The sequence below is a fragment of the Corvus moneduloides genome, chromosome 17, assembly GCF_009650955.1.
Source record: "Corvus moneduloides isolate bCorMon1 chromosome 17, bCorMon1.pri, whole genome shotgun sequence".
NCBI classification, from domain to species: Eukaryota; Metazoa; Chordata; class Aves; order Passeriformes; family Corvidae; genus Corvus; species Corvus moneduloides.
Genome location: NC_045492.1, coordinates 15,543,639 through 15,564,762, shown reverse-complemented (window position 1 = coordinate 15,564,762; position 21,124 = coordinate 15,543,639). Strand labels below are relative to the sequence as shown.

The 21,124-nt window shown below is 60.6% G+C and overlaps 4 protein-coding genes across 5 annotated transcripts; 3 read left to right on the top strand and 1 right to left on the bottom strand.

Moving 5' to 3' along the window:
• The first annotated feature begins 647 nt into the window (after positions 1 to 647).
• NOP53 (NOP53 ribosome biogenesis factor) lies at positions 648 to 5,787 on the top strand. 2 transcript variants are annotated; one of them, XM_032127171.1, is made up of 13 exons: positions 648 to 879; positions 1,212 to 1,276; positions 1,346 to 1,430; positions 1,807 to 2,015; positions 2,264 to 2,334; positions 2,743 to 2,838; positions 3,272 to 3,370; positions 3,474 to 3,632; positions 4,167 to 4,342; positions 5,005 to 5,071; positions 5,343 to 5,419; positions 5,566 to 5,622; positions 5,709 to 5,761. In XM_032127171.1, the coding sequence occupies exons 1-13, from the start codon at positions 686 to 688 to the stop codon at positions 5,713 to 5,715; spliced, it is 1,362 nt and encodes a 453-aa protein (XP_031983062.1). In that variant the 5' UTR covers positions 648 to 685; the 3' UTR covers positions 5,716 to 5,761. The 2 variants fall into 2 exon arrangements, with proteins under 2 accessions (XP_031983062.1, XP_031983061.1); XM_032127170.1 differs by having other exon boundaries at positions 1,212 to 1,430; positions 5,709 to 5,787.
• Positions 5,788 to 7,342: 1,555 nt separating this feature from the next.
• On the bottom strand, positions 7,343 to 9,630 carry LOC116452571 (gap junction delta-2 protein-like). The gene is made up of 2 exons (XM_032127172.1): positions 9,463 to 9,630; positions 7,343 to 8,340 (listed from the first exon to the last, which is right to left on the bottom strand). Exons 1-2 carry the CDS (start codon positions 9,531 to 9,533, stop codon positions 7,536 to 7,538), a joined length of 876 nt encoding a protein of 291 aa, XP_031983063.1. The 5' UTR covers positions 9,534 to 9,630; the 3' UTR covers positions 7,343 to 7,535.
• A 3,535-nt stretch (positions 9,631 to 13,165) lies between these two features.
• SELENOW (selenoprotein W) lies at positions 13,166 to 15,251 on the top strand. Its single transcript, XM_032127077.1, has 5 exons — positions 13,166 to 13,509; positions 14,082 to 14,106; positions 14,233 to 14,286; positions 14,510 to 14,584; positions 14,705 to 15,251. Exons 1-5 carry the CDS (start codon positions 13,181 to 13,183, stop codon positions 14,777 to 14,779), a joined length of 558 nt encoding a protein of 185 aa, XP_031982968.1. The 5' UTR covers positions 13,166 to 13,180; the 3' UTR covers positions 14,780 to 15,251.
• Positions 15,252 to 16,484: 1,233 nt separating this feature from the next.
• Positions 16,485 to 18,690, top strand: LOC116452500 (histone H3.3). Its single transcript, XM_032127076.1, has 4 exons — positions 16,485 to 16,598; positions 17,034 to 17,177; positions 17,631 to 17,784; positions 18,053 to 18,690. Exons 2-4 carry the CDS (start codon positions 17,050 to 17,052, stop codon positions 18,179 to 18,181), a joined length of 411 nt encoding a protein of 136 aa, XP_031982967.1. The 5' UTR covers positions 16,485 to 16,598; positions 17,034 to 17,049; the 3' UTR covers positions 18,182 to 18,690.
• The last annotated feature ends 2,434 nt before the right edge of the window (positions 18,691 to 21,124 follow it).

Here is a 21,124-nt window from a genome sequence, read left to right as displayed (position 1 = left end):
TAAAGGCAGAGTGAAGCTGAAGGAGCTGTTCTGAATTTTTGGGGTGCAGCGGGGGCAAAGAGCCATTTTTGGGGGTTTTGGGGCACATTTTGGGGGTTTTGGGGCACGTCTGGTCCCGCCTCCCGCTGCAGACGGACGCCGACCTCACCAAGATGGGGCCACGGCCGAGCCGCGCCCTTCTCAGCAAGGCGACGGTACGCTTCCGGTCCTCCCCAAAATGGCGCTCATCTTGTTTCCGGTCCTCCCCAAGATGGCGACAAACGCATTTCCGGTACTCTCAATATGGCGGTCACACCGTTTCCGGTCCTCCCCAAGATGGCGACAAACACATTTCCGGTACTCTCAATTAAGCGGTCGGATCATTTCCGGTCCTCCCCAAGATGGCGACAAACGCATTTCCGGCACTCTCAATATGGCGGTCGGACCGTTTCCAGTCCTCCCCAAGATGGCGACAAATACATTTCCGGTACTCTCAATATGGCGGTCGGACTGTCTCCGGTCCTCCCCAAGATGGCGCCAGAATTGTATCCGGTCCTTACCAACATGGCGGCGCCACCGTGTCACTCCCTCCCCAAGATGGCTGGCCCGCCGATTCCCGCCCTTTCCCCCCCCTTCGCTGTGGCGACCGGAAGCCGCCTCAGGCCACTTCCGCCTCCCCCCCGCTTTCACGCGGAGCCCTCACGAAATGGCGGCGGCCGAGTCGTTCCTCGCCTTCAACCCCGCGGCCCGGCCCGGCCCCGCCGCCGCCTCCCGGCGCCGCGCCCGCGGGCCCCGCAACCGCAAGAAGGGCTGGAAGCGCTGGAGCGGCCCCGAGGCGCAGCTGGGCCGCGAAATCGGCGATTTCCTGGAGGATGTGGGGCTGCAGGAGCGAGCGGCGGGGTGAGGAGGGGGCGTCAGGGCGTTTGCGGGGGTCTCAGTGGGATTTTAGGGGCTCAGAAGGGGCTTGGGGGAGCTCAGAGGGGGTTTGAGGGGTCCCAGAGCGCCTTGAGGGTCTTGTAAGCGGATTTGGGAGGTCTCAGAGGGGGTTTGGGGAGGTCCCTTATTTTTAAGATGTCTTTAATTCTGGTGGGTTGTCTATAATTTTTTCGGAATCTCAGATTTTGGGTGGGAGTCCCTGATTTGGGGTTCTGAAGCTGGGGAGCCTTTGAGGGCGATCTTTGGGGTCGGGGGTTTTTGGGGTGATCGCTCATGTTGCGGGGGGTCTCCTTCAGAGGCCTGATCTCGGAGCAGCCGGACGAGGGGCTTTTCTTCCTGGACACGGGGAACGCCCCCAAAGGTGAGGTTTTTTTCCCCAAGATTCACCCCCCGAGGGTTTTGGGGTGCCCTGACCCCCCGAACCCCCCAGGTCAGCGCCTCAAGAAGCCCCCGGAGAAGCCCCTTCACGTGGACCTGGTTCTGCAGCCCCTCTCCAAGGTGCCCCCCCCAAAAAAGTGAGTCTAGGGGCGATTCTGGGGTCTCTTCACCCTAAATCCACCTGGAGGAGGGATTTCGGGGTGGGTCCCCCTTTGATGTCTCTGCAAACTCCCGGTGGGACCCCCAAGATGCCCTTGGGACCCCCAAAAACCACCCCATGACCCCTCCAAACACCTCCCAATCCCCCAAATTCCCTCTTGGACCCCCAGTTCTCCTCCCTGAAGCCCCCAAATCCTCCCCGGACCCCCCCAAATCCTCTCTGGGTTCCTTCAGGACCCCCATGGATCCCCCAAACCCCCCTGGGACCCCCCAGTTCCCCCTCAGGGACCCCCCCACCTTTGGGGGTCTCATTTCTGGGGTTGTCTCCCCATCTGACCCCTCCCCTTTCTGCAGCATCTGCGCCCACCAGACCCCAAACGGGCGGAAGGAAAAGCGGCGCCAGGAATTTTGGGAGAAAAAGGCAGAAAAAGGGATTTTCCCACGGGGGGAACGGCGGCTCCGGGCCCGGCTCAGCCGGGGGGGGGCCCCAACCCCCCAAAAACCCCCCGAGCTGGGGCGGTCGGACCCCCAGAGGAGCTTCTACGACATCTGGGGGGAGCACAGTGAGTTGGGAGGGGATTTGGGGGCAATTTTGGGGGGTTTTGGAGCAATTTCGGGGGATTTGGGGTTGGGGGGAGCAATTTTGGGGGCTTGGAAAAATTTGGTGGGATTTTGGGGGGGGATTTTCAGGGTGGGGGGGATTTGGGAAGATTGAGGGCACCTTTTGGGGGGGTAATTTTGGAGGGGTGGGGGGATTTTGGGGGTGGGGGGATTTTGGGGACCCCTCTCAGAGCCCTCTGTGCCCCCCCAGACCCCCTGGACGCCCCTCTGGCCGGGCAGGACCCCTGGTACCTCCAGCAGACCAAGAAGATGCGGGTGCAGGTGGAGTTGGGAGCCCCCAAAAACACCCCAAAACCACCCTGGGACCCCCAAAACCCCACAGGACCCACCCGGGACACCCCAAACTTCTCAAATCTCTGGTACCCTCCCCAAAACTCTTTGAAGTTCCCCCAAAATACCTCTGGGACCCCCCAAATCCTTCCTGAGCCCAACTGGAACCCCCCCCCATAATTCCCCTGGGACCCCCCCACATCCTCTGGGAACCCCTAAAATCCTCCCTGAGCCACCCCAAAACTGCTCTGACCCCCTCCAAACCCATGTCAGCCTCTTTACAACCCCCCCCCAGAACCCCTCGGGATCCCTCAATCCCCTCTGAGCCCCCCCAAACCCCACTGGATGCCCCCCGAGGTTGGGGGGTCTCATTTTTGGGGTGTCCCCCCCTTTCCCCAGCGCCCTGCCCGGCTCCAGGCGAAGCCGTCGCCGCTTCCCCCCGTGGAGGTCATCGGCCAAGGGGGGTCCTACAACCCCCCCTTCCAGGAACACCAGGTTTGGGGGCCTGGGGGGTCCCAGGAGGGGCTTGGGGGGCTCAGAGGGCATTTGGGGGATACCGGGGGGGATGTAGGGGGTCCCAGGGAGGTTTGGGAGGCCTTTAAGGAGGTTTGGGGGGGTCCAGGAGAGGTTTGGGAAACCCAGAAGGGATTGAGGGATCCAGGTGGGATTTGGGGGGTCCCAGAGGGGCTTAGGGGGGTCTTGGGGAGGTTTTGGGGGATCCTCAGAGGTCTTGGGGTGGTTGAGAGGGGCTTTGGGGGTGCTCAGAGGGGACTTTGGGGGGTTTCAGGAGGATTTTGGGAGTCCCAGAACGGTTTGGGGAGGCCCAAAGTGGGTTTTGGGGGTTCCCGAGGGGGTTTTGTGGGATTCCAGGGAGGTTTCGGGGTGTCCTGGGGGGTTTGGGGTGACCCTGTGTCCCCCCTTTTCCCAGGATTTGCTGCTGCGGGCACTGGAGGTGGAGACGAGGAGGACGAGGGAGGAGGAGAAGGTGGAGCGGAGGCTGAAGGTCACCGAGGAGCCGCCCTCGGAGGTGGGAATTCGGGAACGGGCGCAGCCGGGCCTGGAATTCAGGGTCTGAGCCCCGGAATTGGGGACTTGGGCCCGCTCACGCCGGAGCTCCCGGGATCCCGCAGGAGGCCGTGCTGCGGGAGCAGCTGCAGGGGCTGCTGGAGGAGGAGGAGGAGGAGGAGGAAGAAGAGCAGGAAGAGAATCGGGATCCCCCCCGAAAACGGGAACAGCCGGGCAGGAAAACGGAGAAACAGCGACGGAAGGAGAAGGAGCAGAGGGAGAAGGTGAAGGGTTGGGAACGGGAACGGGAACGGGGGGAGCGGGGTCTGGGACTGGGGCAGCGGGATTGGGGTGGGGATGGCAGGGAGCGGGATCAGGGAGCAGGGGCAGAACAGGAGTGGGACTGAGGGGTTCGGGATTGGCATCAGCTGTTCAGGGGGGGTGGGATGGGGTGGGGTGGGATGGGAAGGAATGGAATGTATGGGATGGGATCTGTGGGATGGGATGGGATCTGTGGGGCTGGGATAAGAAGGAATGGGATGGATAAAAAGCAATGGGATGGGAAGGAATGGGATGGGATTTATGGGGTTGGGAAGGAATGGGGTGGGATGGGATTTACGGGGTTGGGAGGGAATGGGGTGGGATGGGATTTCTGGGGTGGGATGGGATTTCTGGGGTGGGTGGGGTGGGATGGGATGGGATGGGATTTCTGGGATGGGATGGGATGGGATTTCTGGGGTGGGGGGGGTGGGATCCCCGGGCTCGGGAGGGGTCGGCAGGACTCGGGGCCGGGCTGTGACGGGATGGCCGCCCCGCAGGCCGCCGGCCGGGCCCGCTCCCGCCTGGCCTCGCAGCGGCTGCAGGGGCTGTTCCGGCTGCGCTCGCTGCGCCGGGCCCTGCTCCAGAGGGACTCGGAGCTGCGGCGCCGGCGGCTGCTCCGGGAACGGCGCCGGCTGCAGCGGGAAACGGCCCCGAGGCGCCTCGGGAGGCTCCGGTGGGAACCCGGGGGAAATAAATCGGGATTTGGGGAGGGAAAAGGGGGATCTGGGGTGGGAAAAGGGGGATATGGGGAGGGAAAAGGGGGGATTTGGGGTGGGAAAGGGGGGATTTGGGGAGGGAAAAGGGGGGATTTGGGGGGAAAAGGGGGGATTTGGGGGAAAAAGGGGGGATTTGGGGTGGGAAAAGGGGGATTTGGGGGAAAAAGGGGGGATTTGGGGAGGGAAAAGGGGGATTTGGGGTGGGAAAAGGGGGGATTTGGGGTGGGGAAAAGGGGAGATCGGTGAAATAAAAGGTGGTTTGTGGGCTAACAAAAGTGAACTTGGGAGGGAAAAAGGTTTTTGGTAGAAAAAGAAGATTTGGAGAGAGAAGAATTAGGATTAAAGTGGGGGAAGAGGGAGGATCTGGAGAGTAAAAGGGGATCCTTGGTGGAAACAACATTAGGGAAGGGAAAAAAGGGATTTTGGGGGGGAAAGGGGGATTTTGGGGGCAGTGGGGATTTGGAGCATTTGGGGATGGGATTTAGGAGTAAACGCCCCACTTTTGGGAGCATTTGGTGGGATTTGGAGGCGATCTCTCTTTTTTGGGACCGTGGGGATGGAACTTTGGGCTGATGCCACCATTTTTGAGCCAAAAGATTCCAATTTTGGGCTGTTCCAGGTATGAGGACCCCGGCCCCGAGGTGCAGCTCAGCGAGGAGCTCCCGGAGTCCCTGCGGAGCCTCCGGGTGGGTGCTCCCAGGGGGTTTTTTGGGTGAAAAATCCCGATTTTGGGGCTGCCAGCACCCCGTGATGAGACCCATCCTTGCGCTGTGAGAATTCCCAAGTCGGGAATGTGAAGGATTTGGGGGTTCCGGGGTTTTGTTGCGTGGACAAGACCCCGGGGGCTGAGGGTGCTGAGGCCCCAAAATTTTGGGGGGGGGGGGGGGCGGTTCCAGAGCTCCCAGAAAACCTCAGGAATCCCTAAAAATAAAACTTGGGAATATCCCAAAATTCCAGCCCGAGGGGAACGTGCTCCGGGATCGCTTCAAGAGCCTCCAGAGGCGGAACATGATCGAGCCCCGGGAAAGGGCCAAGTGAGTGAGACCCCAAAAGTCAAGGGGAAACCCCAAAATTTAAAGGGAAATCCCAAAATTTAAGGGAAAGCCCCAGCATTTCAGGGGGAAACCCCAACATTTCAGGGTGGGGCTCGTTTTGACCCAGTTCCCGGTGTTTTCCCCAGGTTCAAGCGGAGGTACCGGGTGAAATACGTGGAGAAACGGGCGTTCCGGGAAGTGACGTGAGTTGGGGGGGCTGGCAGCAGGGGAGACCCCAAAACTGGGACTCCCCAAACCCCCCTGACCCCTCCCCCTTTTTCTATTCCAGGGTGTGACCGGGACCCCCCCCCCAAATAAATTCCTTGGAGCAGCTGCAGGTCTGGGGGTCTTCTTTGGGAATGGGGGGGGGGTCAAACCCAATTTTGGGGGGCAACTGAACCCCCCCAAGGGGTAACTGAGGCCACCTGGGGGGGTCAAAACCCATCAGGGGGGGCTGAACCTCATTGGGAGGGGACCAAATCTCCCCCAGGAGGGGCTAAGAGGGTCCGACCCCCCCCAAGGGGGATCTGGGGGGGGGTCTGAGCCCATTTTGGGGGGGTCTGAGCCCCCCTTTCCCGCGGGGGGGGCCGTGGCAGATGGTGCTGGCTCAGCTCGGGGGGATTAAGGGGCCACAAATCCGGGGGGGAAGGACACACGGGGGGGACACCCCGAAACCCCCAGAGACCCCCCCAGAGCCACTCAGGCTTCTGTGACCCCTTTATTTACACTTTGGGGGGGCTCTGCCCCCCCAGCACCTCTGGCCCCTCACAAATAAATACCCGCCCTCAAATAAATACACCCCAAAATAAATAAATCCCCCAAAATAAATAAAACGCTGAAATAAATACAAACCCCCCAAAATAAATACAAACCCCCTAAAATAAATACAACCCCCCCCAAATCTCCCCTCCCCAGCTCTGAGAGTGTTGGGGAGGAGGGGTTGTGCCCCCCCCCCCCAATTGCCCCATTTGCACCTGGGGGGCCCAAAATTGAAGGGGGGGAGACAGAATTTGGGGGGACCCCAAGATTTAGGAAAAACAGTAGCAACTTTTGGGGTGAAATCCTGAAATTTGGAGATTTTGGGGGGATAAACCGTGGGAATTTTGGGGGAGAAAAGCACAGGAATGTTGGGTCCAAATCCCAGCAATTTTGAGGGGGAATCTGATGATTTTAGGGATGAAACCCCAGCAATTTGCGGGAAAAACCCTGGCATTTTGGGTCCAAAATCCCTGTTTTGGGTCCAAACTCCAGAAATCTGGGGAGGAAACTCTTGACAATTTTGGGAGTCAAACCCCAGCAATTTTGGGGCAAAACCGCAGGGACTTTGCCTCCAAACTTCAGAAATTTGGGGGTGAAATCCTGGAGATTTTGGGTCCAAGCCCCAACAATTTTGGGGACAAACCCTGCAATTTTGGGTCCAAACCCCAGCGATTCAGGGATGAAATCCCAACAGTTCAGGGTCTGAACCCCATCAAATTGGGCCCAAACCCCAACGATTTGGGGGTGATCCCTGGTTGGTTTTGGTCCAAACCCTGGCGATTTGGGAATCAAATCCCGATGATTGTGGCTCCGATTCCTGATGATTTTGGCTCCAAACTCCAGCAATTTGGGGGTGAAATCCCAAACGTTGTCACTCCAAACCCCAGATGAAATCCTGACGATTGTGGCTCCAAATCCCTGCAGTTCCAGGATGAAATCCCAACAATTCTGGCTCCAAACCCGACCAATTTGGGAGCAAAATCCCAGCGACTTTGGCTCCAATCTGCACCATTTTGGGACCAAAATCCTGACAATTGTGGCTCCAATCCCCACCAATTTAGGGATGAAATCCCAACGATTGTGGTCCCAAACCCCATTGATTTGAGGATGAAATCCCAACAGTTCTGGCTCCAAACATGTCAGCTGTGGCTCCAAACCCCACCATTTTGGGATGGAAATCCTGACAATCCTGACTCCAATCCCCACCATTTTGGGACTGAAATCCTGATGGTTTTGGCTCCAAACTCTGCCATTTTGGGACCGACACCCCAATAACTTCACTTCCAACACCAATCTGGGGCAGAACTGCCCATACCCTGTCCTGCCCCCAGTCCCACGCCAATGCCATCCCAGCCCATCACACGTAGGCCGACTCGCTGGACTGCGTCCGGCCCAGGGCGGGCGCGGGGACGGGCGCGGGCGCCGCTGGCTCCTTCTTGCGCGCGTCCCCCAGGGACTTGCGGCGCGCCCGGGCCCCGCGCACGGCCGCCCGCACCTTGCGCCAGCCCAGGTGGTTGAGCTCGGCCAGGTTGAGCAGGACGCAGACGCCGGACACGGCGAACATGAACACCAGGAACACGGTTTTCTCGGTGGGCCGCGACACGTAGCACTCCACCTCCTTGACGCACGGGTAGCGGTCGCACTCGAAGATGGCCGGTACGTTGAAGCCGTACAGGAAGTACTGCCCGCCCAGGAAGCCGATCTCCAGAGCGTTCCGGAAAACCACCTGGATCACGTAGAACCGCGAGATGCCCTCCTGCCGCTTCATCTTGGCGCTGCGGGGTGGCCGCGGCGGCGGCAGCTCCTTGGCGTCCTCGGGGTCATCCTTGGCGGCGCCGTCGGGGCTGGGCGCCGGCGCCCCGTTGAGTTTGGGTTTCTTGGCGTCCAGGAGCGGGTAGAGGAAGGAGTAGCGGCGCTCGCGCTGCTTGGCCGCCTGGTGCACCGAGTAGGTGATGAAGCAGAGGCTGGGCGTGCACACCAGGATGATCTGGAAGACCCAGTAGCGGATGTGGGAGATGGGGAAGGCCTTGTCGTAGCAGGCCTGGTTGCAGCCCGGCTGCAGCGTGTTGCACATGAACATGGTCTGCTCGTCCTCGTACACCGTCTCACCCACGATGGCCACGATGAGGATGCGGAAAATCACCACCACCGTCAGCAGGATCCTGGCAGGGGGGAAAGGTGGGCATGGGGTGTGGGGGGTGGTCTGCAGCTGGGGGTGGTGCCTGGGGTCTGCCTGGAGGGGTGGGTTGGACACGGACACGTGGGTCCTGTCTGGACATGGAGACGTGGGTGGGGTCTGGACACCCGGGTTGGACCTGAACATGTGGGGCTGGACCCAGAGCCGTGGGTCCCACCTGGACACGTGGGTCAGAGCTGGACACGGGGGTCCCACCTGGCCCTGGACTCCCGGGATTTACGTGGCCGTGGTCACCTGGTCCCACCTGGCCGCGTGTCCCCTGCCGGGCACGTGGCTCCCCTGGTCACGTGCTCCCCGCGGGGACACCAGAACCCGTGGGCAGCCCCAAGCCACCCGGGTCACCTGGGGCCACCTGGATCTGGACACGTGGGTCACACCTGTCCCCCCCAGATATCACCTGTCCCCCAGGTCTCATCTGTCCCCAGGTCCCAGCTGTGCCCCAAATCCCGGGTGTCCCGTCAAATCCCACCTGCCCCCAGATCCCACCTGGATTTGTCCCAGGTGCCAGTCGGGGGGTGTCACCCAGGCCCCCCCAGGTGCCCTGCGGGGAGTGGGGACAGGTTTGGGGACATGTGGGGACCTTTTCCTCCCTCCCCCTACGCGGGAGGGGCCCCCCCGGGCTGTCCCAGTGTCACCAGTGTCACCTGCTGCCGGAGGGGAGGTGACAACGGGGAGGGGACAGCGGCGGGGGGGGAGCGGGGGAGGCTTTGGGGGTCCTGGGGGGCCCTTGGGACGGGATTTTGGGATCCGTGGTGAGATCGGGGGGGGTCCCGAAGGTCCAGGGGGGCTTCGGGGGCACGGGGGGTGCGGGGGGGCTGAGGCTGTGTGGGGATGCTGAGCCGGGGGGTGGGACGGGGGGTCTGGAGAGGAGTTTGAGGGTCCGGGGGGAATCTGGGGGGCTTCGGGAAGGGCCCGGGAGGGGGGGGAATCTCAGGGTTCCGCACAGGGACACGGGGGAATCTCGGGGCTCGGGGGGCGAGTTTGGTGGAATGTGAAGATCAGGGGGGAATTGGAGGTCCCGGGGGTGGATTTGGGGGCGGATTTGGGGGCGGATTTGGGGGTCCCGAGGGGATTCGGGGTCCCTGACCTGCCGATCATGGTGGAGTGCTGCTGCACCGCCGCCTCCAGCAGCCGCTCCAGGATGGTCCATTCGCCCATGGCTCCGGGATCGGGGGGCGCCGGGACCCCCCCGGACCCCTCCCGGGTCCCCTCGGGACCCCCCCGGGCCCCCCGGCTCAGCAGCGGCGCCCCCCGCGCCCCCCCCGCCCCCCGGGATCGGGCGGATCCAGCGGATCCCCGGGATCCATGGGCGCTGCCGCCCGAGCGCCCGGCCTGGGGGAGGGAGCGGGCGGGGACTGGGGGCGCTGGGGGCGGGACTGGGGGGGCTGGGGGCGGGGCTGGGGGGGCTGGGGGCATGTCCTGGTTATACTGGGGCGGAATACTGATTGTACTGGGGGAGGGACCGGGTTACACTGCGGGGGTGGACTGGGGATGCTGGGGGGGTTATACTGGGAGGGTTATACTGGGGGGATACACTGGTTATACTGGGGAATGGAGGGGTTACACTGGGGGGGTTACACTGGGGGGATACACTGGTTATACTGGGGAGTGGAGGGGTTATACTGGGGGGATACACTGGTTATACTGGGAAATGGAGGGGTTACACTGGGGGGGTTACACTGGGGGGATACACTGGTTATACTGGGGAGTGGAGGGGTTATACTGGGGGGATACACTGGTTATACTGGGAAATGGAGGGGTTACACTGGGGGGATACACTGGTTATACGGGGGAGTGGAGGGGTTACACTGGGGGGATACACTGGTTATACTGGGGAGTGGAGGGGTTATACTGGGGGGATACACTGGTTATACTGGGAAATGGAGGGGTTACACTGGGGGGATACACTGGTTATACGGGGGAGTGGAGGGGTTACACTGGGGGGATACACTGGTTATACTGGGGAGTGGAGGGGTTATACTGGGGGGATACACTGGTTATACTGGGAAATGGAGGGGTTACACTGGGGGGATACACTGGTTATACGGGGGAGTGGAGGGGTTACACTGGGGGGATACACTGGTTATACTGGGGAGTGGAGGGGTTACACTGGGGGGATACACTGGTTATACTGGGGAGTGGAGGGGTTATACTGGGGGGATACACTGGTTATACTGGGGAGTGGAGGGGTATACTGGGGGGATACACTGGTTATACTGGGGAATGGAGGGGTTACACTGGGGGGAAATACTGGTTATGCTGGGTGGATGTACTGGTTATACTGGGGGAATGCAGGAGGAATCCTGGGGTTATATTGGGGGTACAACCTCCAGTATAACCAGTTCTGGTACACTGGCATAAGCAGGTCATGCCCCAGTATAACCACAACATCCCCCAGTATAACCAGTGTACCCCGGTCCCACCCCCATTACCCTGGCATCTCTGTACTGGTTTTACTGGTCCTACACGGCTGTCCCGAGCCTCCCCCATTACCTCGGGGTCTCTGTACTGGTCCCACTGGGGTATATACTGGTTATACTGGTCCTAGTGGTGGTCCCGGCCTCATTCCCCTCCTCCCGGGGTCTCTATACTGGTTTTACTGGTCCCCCTGAGTCCCGCCCCCCTCCCCCATTAGCCGGGGGTGCTGTACTGGGATCCCTACACTGGTGGCACTGGTGGCACTGGAGTCCTGCGCAGCTCCCCGTTATCCCGGTGGCCCTGCACTGGTGTCACTGGTGCCCCGCACTGGTGTCACTGGTGTCACTGGTGTCGCTGGTGTCACTGGTGTCACTGGTGTCACTGGTGTCGCTGGTGTCACTGGTGTCAGTGGTGCCCCGCACTGGTGTCACTGGTGTCGCTGGTGTCACTGGTGTCACTGGTGCCCCGCACTGGTGTCACTGGTGTCGCTGGTGTCGCTGGTGTCACTGGTGTCGCTGGTGTCACTGGTGCCCCGCACTGGTGTCACTGGTGTCGCTGGTCTCACTGGTGTCACTGGTGTTGCTGGTGTCACTGGTGTCGCTGGTGCCGCTGGTGTCACTGGTGTCGCTGGTGTCACTGGTGCCCCGCACTGGTGTCACTGGTGTCGCTGGTCTCACTGGTGTCACTGGTGTTGCTGGTGTCACTGGTGTCGCTGGTGCCGCTGGTGTCACTGGTGCCGCTGGTGTCACTGGTGTCGCTGGTGTCACTGGTGCCCCGCACTGGTGTCACTGGTGTCGCTGGTGTCACTGGTGTCACTGGTGTCGCTGGTGTCGCTGGTTATCCGCACTGGTATCAGTGGTGCCCCGCACTGGTGTCGCTGGTGTCGCTGGTCTCACTGGTGTCACTGGTGCCCCGCACTGGTGTCGCTGGTGTCGCTGGTGTCACTGGTGTCGCTGGTGCCCCGCACTGGTGTCGCTGGTGTCGCTGGTGTCACTGGTGTCACTGGTGCCCCGCACTGGTGTCACTGGTGTCACTGGTGTCGCTGGTGTCGCTGGTATCACTGGTGTCACTGGTGCCCCGCACTGGTGTCACTGGTGTCACTGGTGTCACTGGTGTCGCTGGTGCCGCTGGTCTCACTGGTGTCACTGGTATCACTGGTGTCACTGGTGCCCCGCACTGGTGTCGCTGGTGTCACTGGTGCCCCGCACTGGTGTCACTGGTGTCGCTGGTGTCGCTGGTGTCGCTGGTACCACTGGTGTCACTGGTATCACTGGTGTCACTGGTGCCCCGCACTGGTGTCGCTGGTGTCACTGGTGCCCCGCACTGGTGTCACTGGTGTCGCTGGTGTCGCTGGTGTCGCTGGTACCACTGGTGTCACTGGTATCACTGGTGTCACTGGTGCCCCGCACTGGTGTCGCTGGTGTCACTGGTGCCCCGCACTGGTGTCACTGGTGTCACTGGTGTCGCTGGTGTCGCTGGTGTCACTGGTGTCGCTGGTGTCGCTGGTGTCGCTGGTCTCACTGGTGTCACTGGTGTCGCTGGTGTCACTGGTGTTGCTGGTGTCGCTGGTGTCGCTGGTACCACTGGTGTCACTGGTGTCGCTGGTGTCGCTGGTGTCGCTGGTCTCACTGGTGTCGCTGGTGTCACTGGTGTCGCTGGTGTCGCTGGTCTCACTGGTGTCACTGGTGTCACTGGTGTCGCTGGTGTCACTGGTGTCGCTGGTCTCGCTGGTCTCACTGGTGTCACTGGTGTCACTGGTGTCACTGGTGTCGCTGGTGTCGCTGGTCTCACTGGTGTCACTGGTGTCACTGGTGTCGCTGGTCTCACTGGTGTCACTGGTGTCGCTGGTGTCGCTGGTGTCACTGGTCTCACTGGTGTCACTGGTGTCACTGGTGTCGCTGGTGTCGCTGGTGTCACTGGTGTCGCTGGTGTCACTGGTGTCACTGGTGTCGCTGGTGTCACTGGTGTCACTGGTGTCACTGGTGTCGCTGGTCTCGCTGGTCTCACTGGTCTCACTGGTGTCACTGGTGTCACTGGTGTCACTGGTGTCGCTGGTCTCGCTGGTCTCACTGGTGTCACTGGTGTCACTGGTGTCACTGGTGTCACCGGTGTCGCTGGTGTCGCTGGTGTCGCTGGTCTCACTGGTGTCACTGGTGTCGCTGGTACCACTGCTGTCACTGGTGTCGCTGGTCTCACTGGTGTCACTGGTGTCGCTGGTGTCGCTGGTGTCACTGGTGTCGCTGCTGTCGCTGCTGTCGCTGGTCTCACTGGTGTCACTGGTGTCACTGGTGTCACTGGTGTCGCTGCTGTCGCTGCTGTCGCTGGTCTCACTGGTGTCACTGGTGTCGCTGGTGTCGCTGGTGTCGCTGGTGTCGCTGGTACCACTGATGTCGCTGGTGTCACTGGTGTCGCTGGTCTCACTGGTGTCACTGGTGTCGCTGGTGTCGCTGGTGTCACTGGTCTCACTGGTGTCACTGGTGTCACTGGTGTCACTGGTGTCACTGGTGTCGCTGGTGTCGCTGGTGTCACTGGTCTCACTGGTGTCGCTGGTGTCGCTGGTGTCACTGGTCTCACTGGTGTCACTGGTGTCACTGGTGTCACTGGTGTCGCTGGTGTCGCTGCTGTCGCTGCTGCCGCTGCCGCGCTGCCGGGCCCGCCCCTCCCGCGCAGGCGCAGTTGCCGCCATGGCGCCGCTCCGAGTCCATGTCCTTTACTGGTACCGGGGGGCCCCAATTCGGGGGGGTCCCTAATTCTGGGGGGGTCCCTGTGCCCCTGAGAGGGGTCCCCAATCCCGAGGGGGGTCCCCAATCCCGGGGAGGTCCCTAATTCTGGGGGTGGGGTGTCCCTAATTCTTGGGGGACTCCGTGTGCTCCTGGCGGGGTCCCTGTATTTCGGGGCTCCCCAGTTCGGGGGGGGGGGTCCCCAACCCCGGGGAGATCTCAAATTCCGGGGGTGTCCCTAAGTCCGGGGCAAGGGGAGGGGAGGGGTAATTTTTGGGGTGTCCCTGATTCTGGGGGCTCCCTAATTCTGGGTGAGGGTCCCCAGTCCCGGGTCCCTAATTCGGGGGGGGGGGGGGTCCCTAATTCTTGGGGGTGTCGCTGTGCCCCGGGGGGGCCCCTAATTCCGGAGCTGTCCCTGATTCCGGGGGGTCCCCAATCCCCAGGGAGGGTTTCTGTGCCCCTGGGGGGAGGCTCCCTAATTCTGGGTGGGGGTCCCCAACCCCGGGCACCCCAATCCCGGGAGGGTCCCTAAAAAAGGCTCCCCCCCCTCACTGACCACCCCCACCAGCGGGGCCTGAGGCTACAAACCCAAGGTGAGCCCCCCTCCCTTCCTGATCCCCCAAAAACCGGGGGGGACCCCCAAAAACAACCAGGGGGTGCCCCCTCCCCATTCCTGCTCCCCCCGGGCCCGGCGTGACCCCCCCATCCCAAAATTCCAGTTTGAGAAGCTCAAGCAGCAGCTGGAGCGGCGCTTCCCGGGAGCCCTGGACGTGGTGGGTTTGGGGGGGCCCAAACTGGGGGGGGGGGGGGTGGGGGCTAATTTGAGGAGGGGTCACAGGATTCTGGGGGGGTCCGTCTGATTTTCAGGGGCTGCAGGATTTTGGGGAGGGTCTCCTAATTTGGGGGCGGGGCAGAGGATTTTGAGGGGGATCCCCAGGATTTGGGGGGCTCTCAGCACGGGGGGTTATCTCTCAGCTGCCCCCCGTGCCCCCCCAGAGCGGCCAGGGCACTCCGGAGGTGACAGGATGGTTTGAGGTGACAGTGGGGGGACGCCTGGTCCACTCCAAAAAGGTGGGTGCCCCTCCCCCAGCGTGTTCCCCCCCTTGGGGGGGGGCATTTTGGGGGTGTCCCCCCACCTCCCTGCCCCGTTTTGGGGGCGTTCCCCCCGCTGAGCGCTGCCGGCTCCCCCAGAACGGCGATGGATTCGTGGACAGCGACTCCAAACTCCGCAGAATCGTGGCCGCCATTGAGTCCTGCCTGGCGTAGGCCCCACTAGGGGGGCACCGTCGCGACGTGTCGCGATATATCGCGAGATATCGTCGGATATCGCGGCATATCGGGACGTGTCGTGACAGTGCTGACGCCCCCCAGCCCCCCCAGGACACCCCCCGCGCTCCATGACGGGAATCGCCAAAACGCCCCCGGCACCGGGCGCTTCCCAGATCCCGCGCGGGCGGTGGGACGGGGGACTGGGGGTTCAGCTCCCCCCCGAAATCCCTCAAATCCCACCCAAAATTCCTTTATTTCATCCCAAATTCCTTCTATCCCACCCTAAATCCTTCAGATCCCACTCAAAATCCTTCATATTCCACCCCAAACCCTTCACATCCCATCCAAAATTCCTTCATTCCGCCTCAAATCCTTCCTATCCCACCCTAAATCCCTCAAATCCCACCCAGAATTCCCTCATTCCATCCCAAATGCTGCAAATTCTACCCAAAATCCTTCATGTTCCACCCTAAATCCCTCAAATCCCACCCAAAATTCCTTCATTTCATCCCAAATCCTTCATATTCCACCGTAAAATCCCTCAAATCCCACCCAAAATTCCCTTCTAGCCCACCCGAAATCCTTCAGTTCCCACCCCAAATTCCTCCTATCCCACCCTAAATTCTTCATTCCACCCCAAATCCTTCATATCCCATCCCCAAATGTATCAAATCCCACCCCAAAAACTTTCTTTGTCCCCAAATCCTTCTCCCGCATCCCCAAATCCTTCTCTTACCCCCTAAAATCCTTCCCCTCACTCCAGATCCTCCTCTTCCTCAGTAACTGCCTTCATCGATGCCATTTTCAGCCAGATGCAGCTTTTTCAGGGATTTTTCTCCCACAGAACACTCCCTGAGAGGCTGAAAAATTGGGAAAAAACTCCTTAAAGCTCTGAAAATGTCCAGTAATTTTATTATTCCCTCATTTATTGGCTCTCCACCCCCCATTCCAGTTGCCTTCCGTGACTCGGTGGTCTTTTGGAAATAAAACATTGGAAATTTGAGCCAGATGTGGGTGGTTTTTGGGCTGTTTTGTGGGGGTTTTGGGATCAACTGAGTGTTTTTATGGGAAGAGGGAGCTGAGGGAGGAGGGATGGGGACGATGCCTCTTTCTGAGCTCTCCCAAATTCCATTTTCTTGCTTAATCCTGAAAACCAGCATCGTGGAGTCAGGGAATCATGAAATTATTCCTTTTGGGAATAAAATTATGGAAAACTGAGCTGGATTTGGTTTGGGTTTTGGGCTATTTGAGGGCGTTTTCGGGATCAACACACTCGGAACTCTTCCAAGCTTTGTCCCCCTGCTTTACCCTAAAAACATAATGAAATGATGAAATTATGGAACTACTCCTCTTGGGAATAAAAGATGAAAAACTGAGCTGGATTTGGGTAGGTTTTGTGGGGCTTTTTGGGGGTCTACTGGGTGTTTTCATGGGAAAAGGGACCTGACAGAGGAGGGATGGTGATGATGCCTGGCTCCGAGCTCTCCCAAACTCCGTCCCCTCGCTTAAACCTCAAACCCCAACATCCTGGAATTCAGGAATGATGGCATTAAAGGAATTCGGAGGCGGGAAAAGCCTCGGTGGCGCCTCAGGCCTCAGCCCCTCAGGACGCCCAAGATGGCGGCGCGGCCTCACCTCAGCCGACCCCCCCCCCCCACCCGTTCCCCCCCCCCCGCGCGCGGGGCACGACGGGAACCGCCCTCAGCCGGGACCCGCCATTTTCTGCCGGGAAAGGCGGGAAGGGGGAGATCGAAGCCGCTGCAGCTGCACCGCGGGACCCCCACGGCTCCAGCGCCGCCGCCAGCGCCGCTCGCAGGTACCGGGGGTGCGGCGGCAGTCGGGGGTCGGTACCGGGGAGTGGTGGGGGGGAAATAACGGGGGGGCTCCGGTGCGCAGGGGGGTGCCGGGGTCGCCTGAGGAGACGCTGCTCCTTAGTCCCGCCTTCCGTGCGGGGCCGCGCGCTGATTGGCCAGAAGGACGGGACGTGATTGGCTGTGACGCACGTCTATCAAAGGGAGGGCGAGCGAATGGCACCGCCCTGGCGAATCAGCGGGGGCTGCACGGAGGCTTCTGGGGGCTATAGTTCGGGGCAGCGCGGGCGTCGTGCTCAGCCAATCAGGCGCGGAGAAGTGTTCGCGTGACGTGGCGCGGGGGGCTCGTGGGAGTTGTAGTCGCCTAGGCCGCGCGGGGGTCTCTTGTCGTTTTTCCCGGTTTTCCCGGTTTTTTTCCCCGTTTTTCCCGGTGGCTCCAGGCTGTGACGGCCCGGGATGGCCCGCACCAAGCAGACGGCTCGGAAATCCACCGGCGGCAAGGCGCCGCGGAAGCAGCTCGCCACCAAGGCGGCCCGGAAGAGCGCGCCCTCCACGGGGGGCGTCAAGAAACCGCATCGCTACCGGTAAAGGGGGGACAGAGGGGACACTACGGGACACTGCAGGCACCAGGGGACAGAGGGGACACTGCAGGGACAGGGGGGACACGGGGCTGGGCCACCCCCACCCCCTCCCGGGGCTGGGGACCCCCCCGGAGCAGTGCGGGGGTCACAGGGGGACATGGGGACACGGGAGGGACATGGGGAGAGGGACGCAGGGAGGGGACACTTGTGGGGACATGGGGGGGACACTGGGATGGGGGACAGAGACATGGGAGGGACATGGGGACATTGGGGAGACACAGGGACATGGGGGGATACAGGGATGGGGGACATGGGGGGCACGGGGACAGGTTGGGGACATGGGAGGGGACACAGAGGGGATGGGTGATGGGGACACGGCGATTGGGAAGAGGGACACGGGAGGACACGGGGGGTGCCCTCGGTGTCCCCAACGCCCCGGGCTGTCCCCATCCCCAGGCCCGGCACGGTGGCGCTGCGGGAGATCCGGCGCTACCAGAAATCCACGGAGCTGCTGATCCGGAAGCTGCCGTTCCAGAGGCTCGTCCGCGAGATCGCCCAGGACTTCAAAACCGACCTGCGCTTCCAGAGCGCCGCCATCGGCGCCCTGCAGGTGAGGGACGCACCTGGGCAGGGACAGGGACACACCTGGGCAGGGCAGGGACACCCCGAACTGTGACAGGGACACCCCAAACCCCCCCTGCGCTTCCAGAGCGCCGCCGTCGGTGTCACACCTGTGTCACACCTGTGTCACACCTGTCCCCAGGAGGCGAGCGAGGCGTCCCTGGTGGGGCTGTTTGGGGACACAGGGATGGGACACGGGGACACAGGGGTGACAGATGTCCCTGTGGGTGTCACACCTGTGTCACACCTGTCCCCAGGAGGCGAGCGAGGCGTACCTGGTGGGGCTGTTCGAGGACACGAACCTGTGCGCCATCCACGCCAAGCGCGTCACCATCATGCCCAAGGACATCCAGCTGGCCCGGCGGATCCGCGGCGAGCGCGCCTGAGAGCCCGGATCTGGGAATTCCCAGAGATCCCGTGGCTTTTCGGGGCAATTTCCTCCTTTTTTTGTACGCTTGGGTTCCCACCTGGAGTTTCCCGGGTGGGGTTTGGGGAATTCTCGGGGGTTTTGGGAATTCCTGGTTTTCTACACGTGGTTTTGGGGGGGAAAAGGGGAATTCTGGGGGGGTCCAGGGGGGTCGTGGTCACCCCATCTCCATCTGAATAAAGCAAATCCCAGGGAAATCCCGCGTTTCCTTGGAATTCCTCCCAGATCTCCGGGATTCTTCAAATTCCCGCCTTTTATCCCAAAAATTTGGGGGTGTGTGTGGGGGTCATTCCAGACAAGGAGGGACCCCAAATTCCCAAGGATTCCGGAGCTTTTTGGGGTGGTTTCCCCTGTTGTTTTGGTTTGGGTTTTTTTTGTACACTCGGGATGTCCAAGGCGGGAATTTTGGGGGAATTCCTTGGATTTGGGGAATTCCTGGTTTTCTACGTGTGGTTTTGGGGACAAAAAGGGGAATTTTGGGGAGGAGGGGGGAGTGGGAATTGTCACCCTGGCTCTGCTGGAATAAAGAAAATCCCACAAAAAAACCCAAACAATTTCCGTGGAATTCCATTCGGATTTTCGGGGATTCCTCGAATTCCCGCCCTTTATCCCAAAATTTCGGGGGTGGGGGGGTTCATTTGGGATGGGGGGGGGGCTTGCCCGTGGGGGGGGGAGGGGATTATCCCGGGATGTTGATGGTTCCTGACACCCCGGGATAAATTTATCCCGATAATCGGGATTAGGGGGGGGAGGGGCAGCCACCTGAGGTCCCTGGAAAACGGGGGGGAGGGGTGGGGGAGTCCGGGGGGGGGTCGATATCAAAATTCATCCTTTGATAAGAAAATCGGGATTTGGGTGCGAATATCCCCTAAAAACAGAGGGATTCCGATGGAAATATCCAGATTTTTATACAAAAACTGAGGGATTTTGATGGAAGTACCCCAATTTTTCTATAAAAATTGAGGGATTCTGATGGAAGCAATCCAGTTTTTATATAAAAACATTGGGATTTTGATACAAATATCCAATTTTTTATATAAAAATATTGGGATTTTGATGGAAATACCACGGGTTTTATATAACAATATTGGGATTTTGGTGGAAGAATCCAAATTTTTATATAAAAATACAGGCGTTTTGATGTAAATATCCCAATTTTTTACCAATACAGAGGGATTTTGATAACAATTTCCGATTTTTATGTCAATAGAGTGAGATTTTTGTAGAAATACCGAATTTTTTTACATTGAAATGGAGGGGTTTTGATACAAATGCTGATTTTTAATGTAAATCCAGAAGGATTTGGATGTAAACACCTGCTTTTGTGTCAATATCGATTGATTTGGGTACAAATAATCGATTTTTAAAGACAAATATTGAGATTTTGATACCAACAATCAATTTTTAATATAAAGATCGATCGAGTTTGATACAAATTTCAAGGTTTAGTATCAATGTCACCCCGCCCCCCTCATTTATTCCCATTTAATTCATTATTCCACCCCTGAAATTCCCAAATTTTGGATCCCTTGGGATCCCAGGGGTTTTTTTGAGGGGGGGGGGGGGTCTTTCCCCTCCTCCCCAAATAATTCAATTGATTCCCATTTATTTCCTCATTTTACCCCCAAAATTCCCCCAAATTCCCAAATTTTGTCTCTCCCCTCCCCCTCCCTTTTCCCGGCCCCCCCCGCCCCCCCCCCCCGGCTCCCGGATTTGGGTTAATCCCCCCAAATCCGCGCGTCTGGAAAACAACCTAATCAGCCCCATTTCCACACTCGCCTCCAGCTGCTCCCCCCGGACCCCACCGGCAGCGCCGAGACCTCCCCTTGGAATTCGGGGACCCCCCCTTGAAAATTCGGGACCCCCCCCCCCCTTCATTTGTTTGGGTTATTTTGGGGAGAACGCGCCAGAATTTGGGAAATTCCACAATTTTAGGAGGAATTTGGGGGAGTTTATTCTCGAAATTCCAGCGACACCCCCCCCCCCAAATTCCCAGTTTTTCCCACCCCTCCCTTTTCCCAAGCCCCCCTCCCCGCCCCGTTCGGGCCCTCCCCGCGCTGTCCCCGCGTGTCCCCACGGCCCAGACGTGGCAGCTGGGCCGGGATTAGTGTCACCCCCCGGGAGAGGGCACAAAGGGGGGCGCAGCACGAGCCCCGTCCACCCCAAAATATCCCAGAGTCACCCCCGTGTCCCCCCAGCTCCCGGTGTCCCCCCCGTGTCCCCCCCTCAATCCCAGTGTCCCCCCGTGTCCCCCCAGCTCCCGGTGTCCCCCCCGTGTCCCCCCCCTCAATCCCAGTGTCCCCCCGTGTCCCCCCAGCTCCCGGTGTCCCCCCCGTGTCCCCCCCCCTCAATCCCAGTGTCCCCCCGTGTCCCCCCAGCTCCCGGTGTCCCCCCCGTGTCCCCCCCCCTCAATCCCAGTGTCCCCCCGTGTCCCCCCGTGTCCCCCCCAGCTCCCGGTGTCCCCCCCGTGTCCCCCCGTGTCCCCCCCAGCTCCCGGTGTCCCCCCCGTGTCCCCCCCTCAATCCCAGTGTCCCCCCGTGTCCCCCCCAGCTCCCGGTGTCCCCCCCGTGTCCCCCCGTGTCCCCCCCAGCTCCCGGTGTCCCCCCCGTGTCCCCCCCTCAATCCCAGTGTCCCCCCGTGTCCCCCCCAGCTCCCGGTGTCCCCCCCGTGTCCCCGCCCAGGTCCCCCCAGTCTCCTGCCCCCTCTCCCCTTCTTTGTGTCCCCCTTCTCCCCCTTCGCGTCCCCCCCATGTCCCCCCCCCCAGCTCCCGGTGTCCCCCCCCGTATCCTCCCTCCCTTACCCCTCCATGTCCCCCCATTGTCCCCCCATATCCCACTCTCTCTCCCCCCCCGTGTCCCCCCCATTGTCCCCCCATGTCCCCTTCCCTCTCCCGCCCCCGTGT

What these genes read in the sequence shown, in the direction of transcription:
- LOC116452500 (XM_032127076.1), top strand. Translation starts at nt 17,050, where the DNA reads ATGGCCCGCACCAAGCAGACGGCTCGGAAATCCACCGGCGGCAAGGCG. An exon ending in AAGAAACCGCATCGCTACCG is followed by an intron (nt 17,178 to 17,630) that starts GTAAAGGGGGGA and finishes CCCCATCCCCAG; the next exon opens with GCCCGGCACGGTGGCGCTGC. An exon ending in CCGCCATCGGCGCCCTGCAG is followed by an intron (nt 17,785 to 18,052) that starts GTGAGGGACGCA and finishes ACCTGTCCCCAG; the next exon opens with GAGGCGAGCGAGGCGTACCT.
- LOC116452571 (XM_032127172.1), bottom strand. Translation starts at nt 9,533, where the DNA reads ATGGGCGAATGGACCATCCTGGAGCGGCTGCTGGAGGCGGCGGTGCAG. An exon ending in CACTCCACCATGATCGGCAG is followed by an intron (nt 8,341 to 9,462) that starts GTCAGGGACCCC and finishes CCCCCCTGCCAG; the next exon opens with GATCCTGCTGACGGTGGTGG.
- NOP53 (XM_032127170.1), top strand. Translation starts at nt 686, where the DNA reads ATGGCGGCGGCCGAGTCGTTCCTCGCCTTCAACCCCGCGGCCCGGCCC. An exon ending in CGACATCTGGGGGGAGCACA is followed by an intron (nt 2,016 to 2,263) that starts GTGAGTTGGGAG and finishes GTGCCCCCCCAG; the next exon opens with ACCCCCTGGACGCCCCTCTG. An exon ending in AGGCGCCTCGGGAGGCTCCG is followed by an intron (nt 4,343 to 5,004) that starts GTGGGAACCCGG and finishes GGGCTGTTCCAG; the next exon opens with GTATGAGGACCCCGGCCCCG.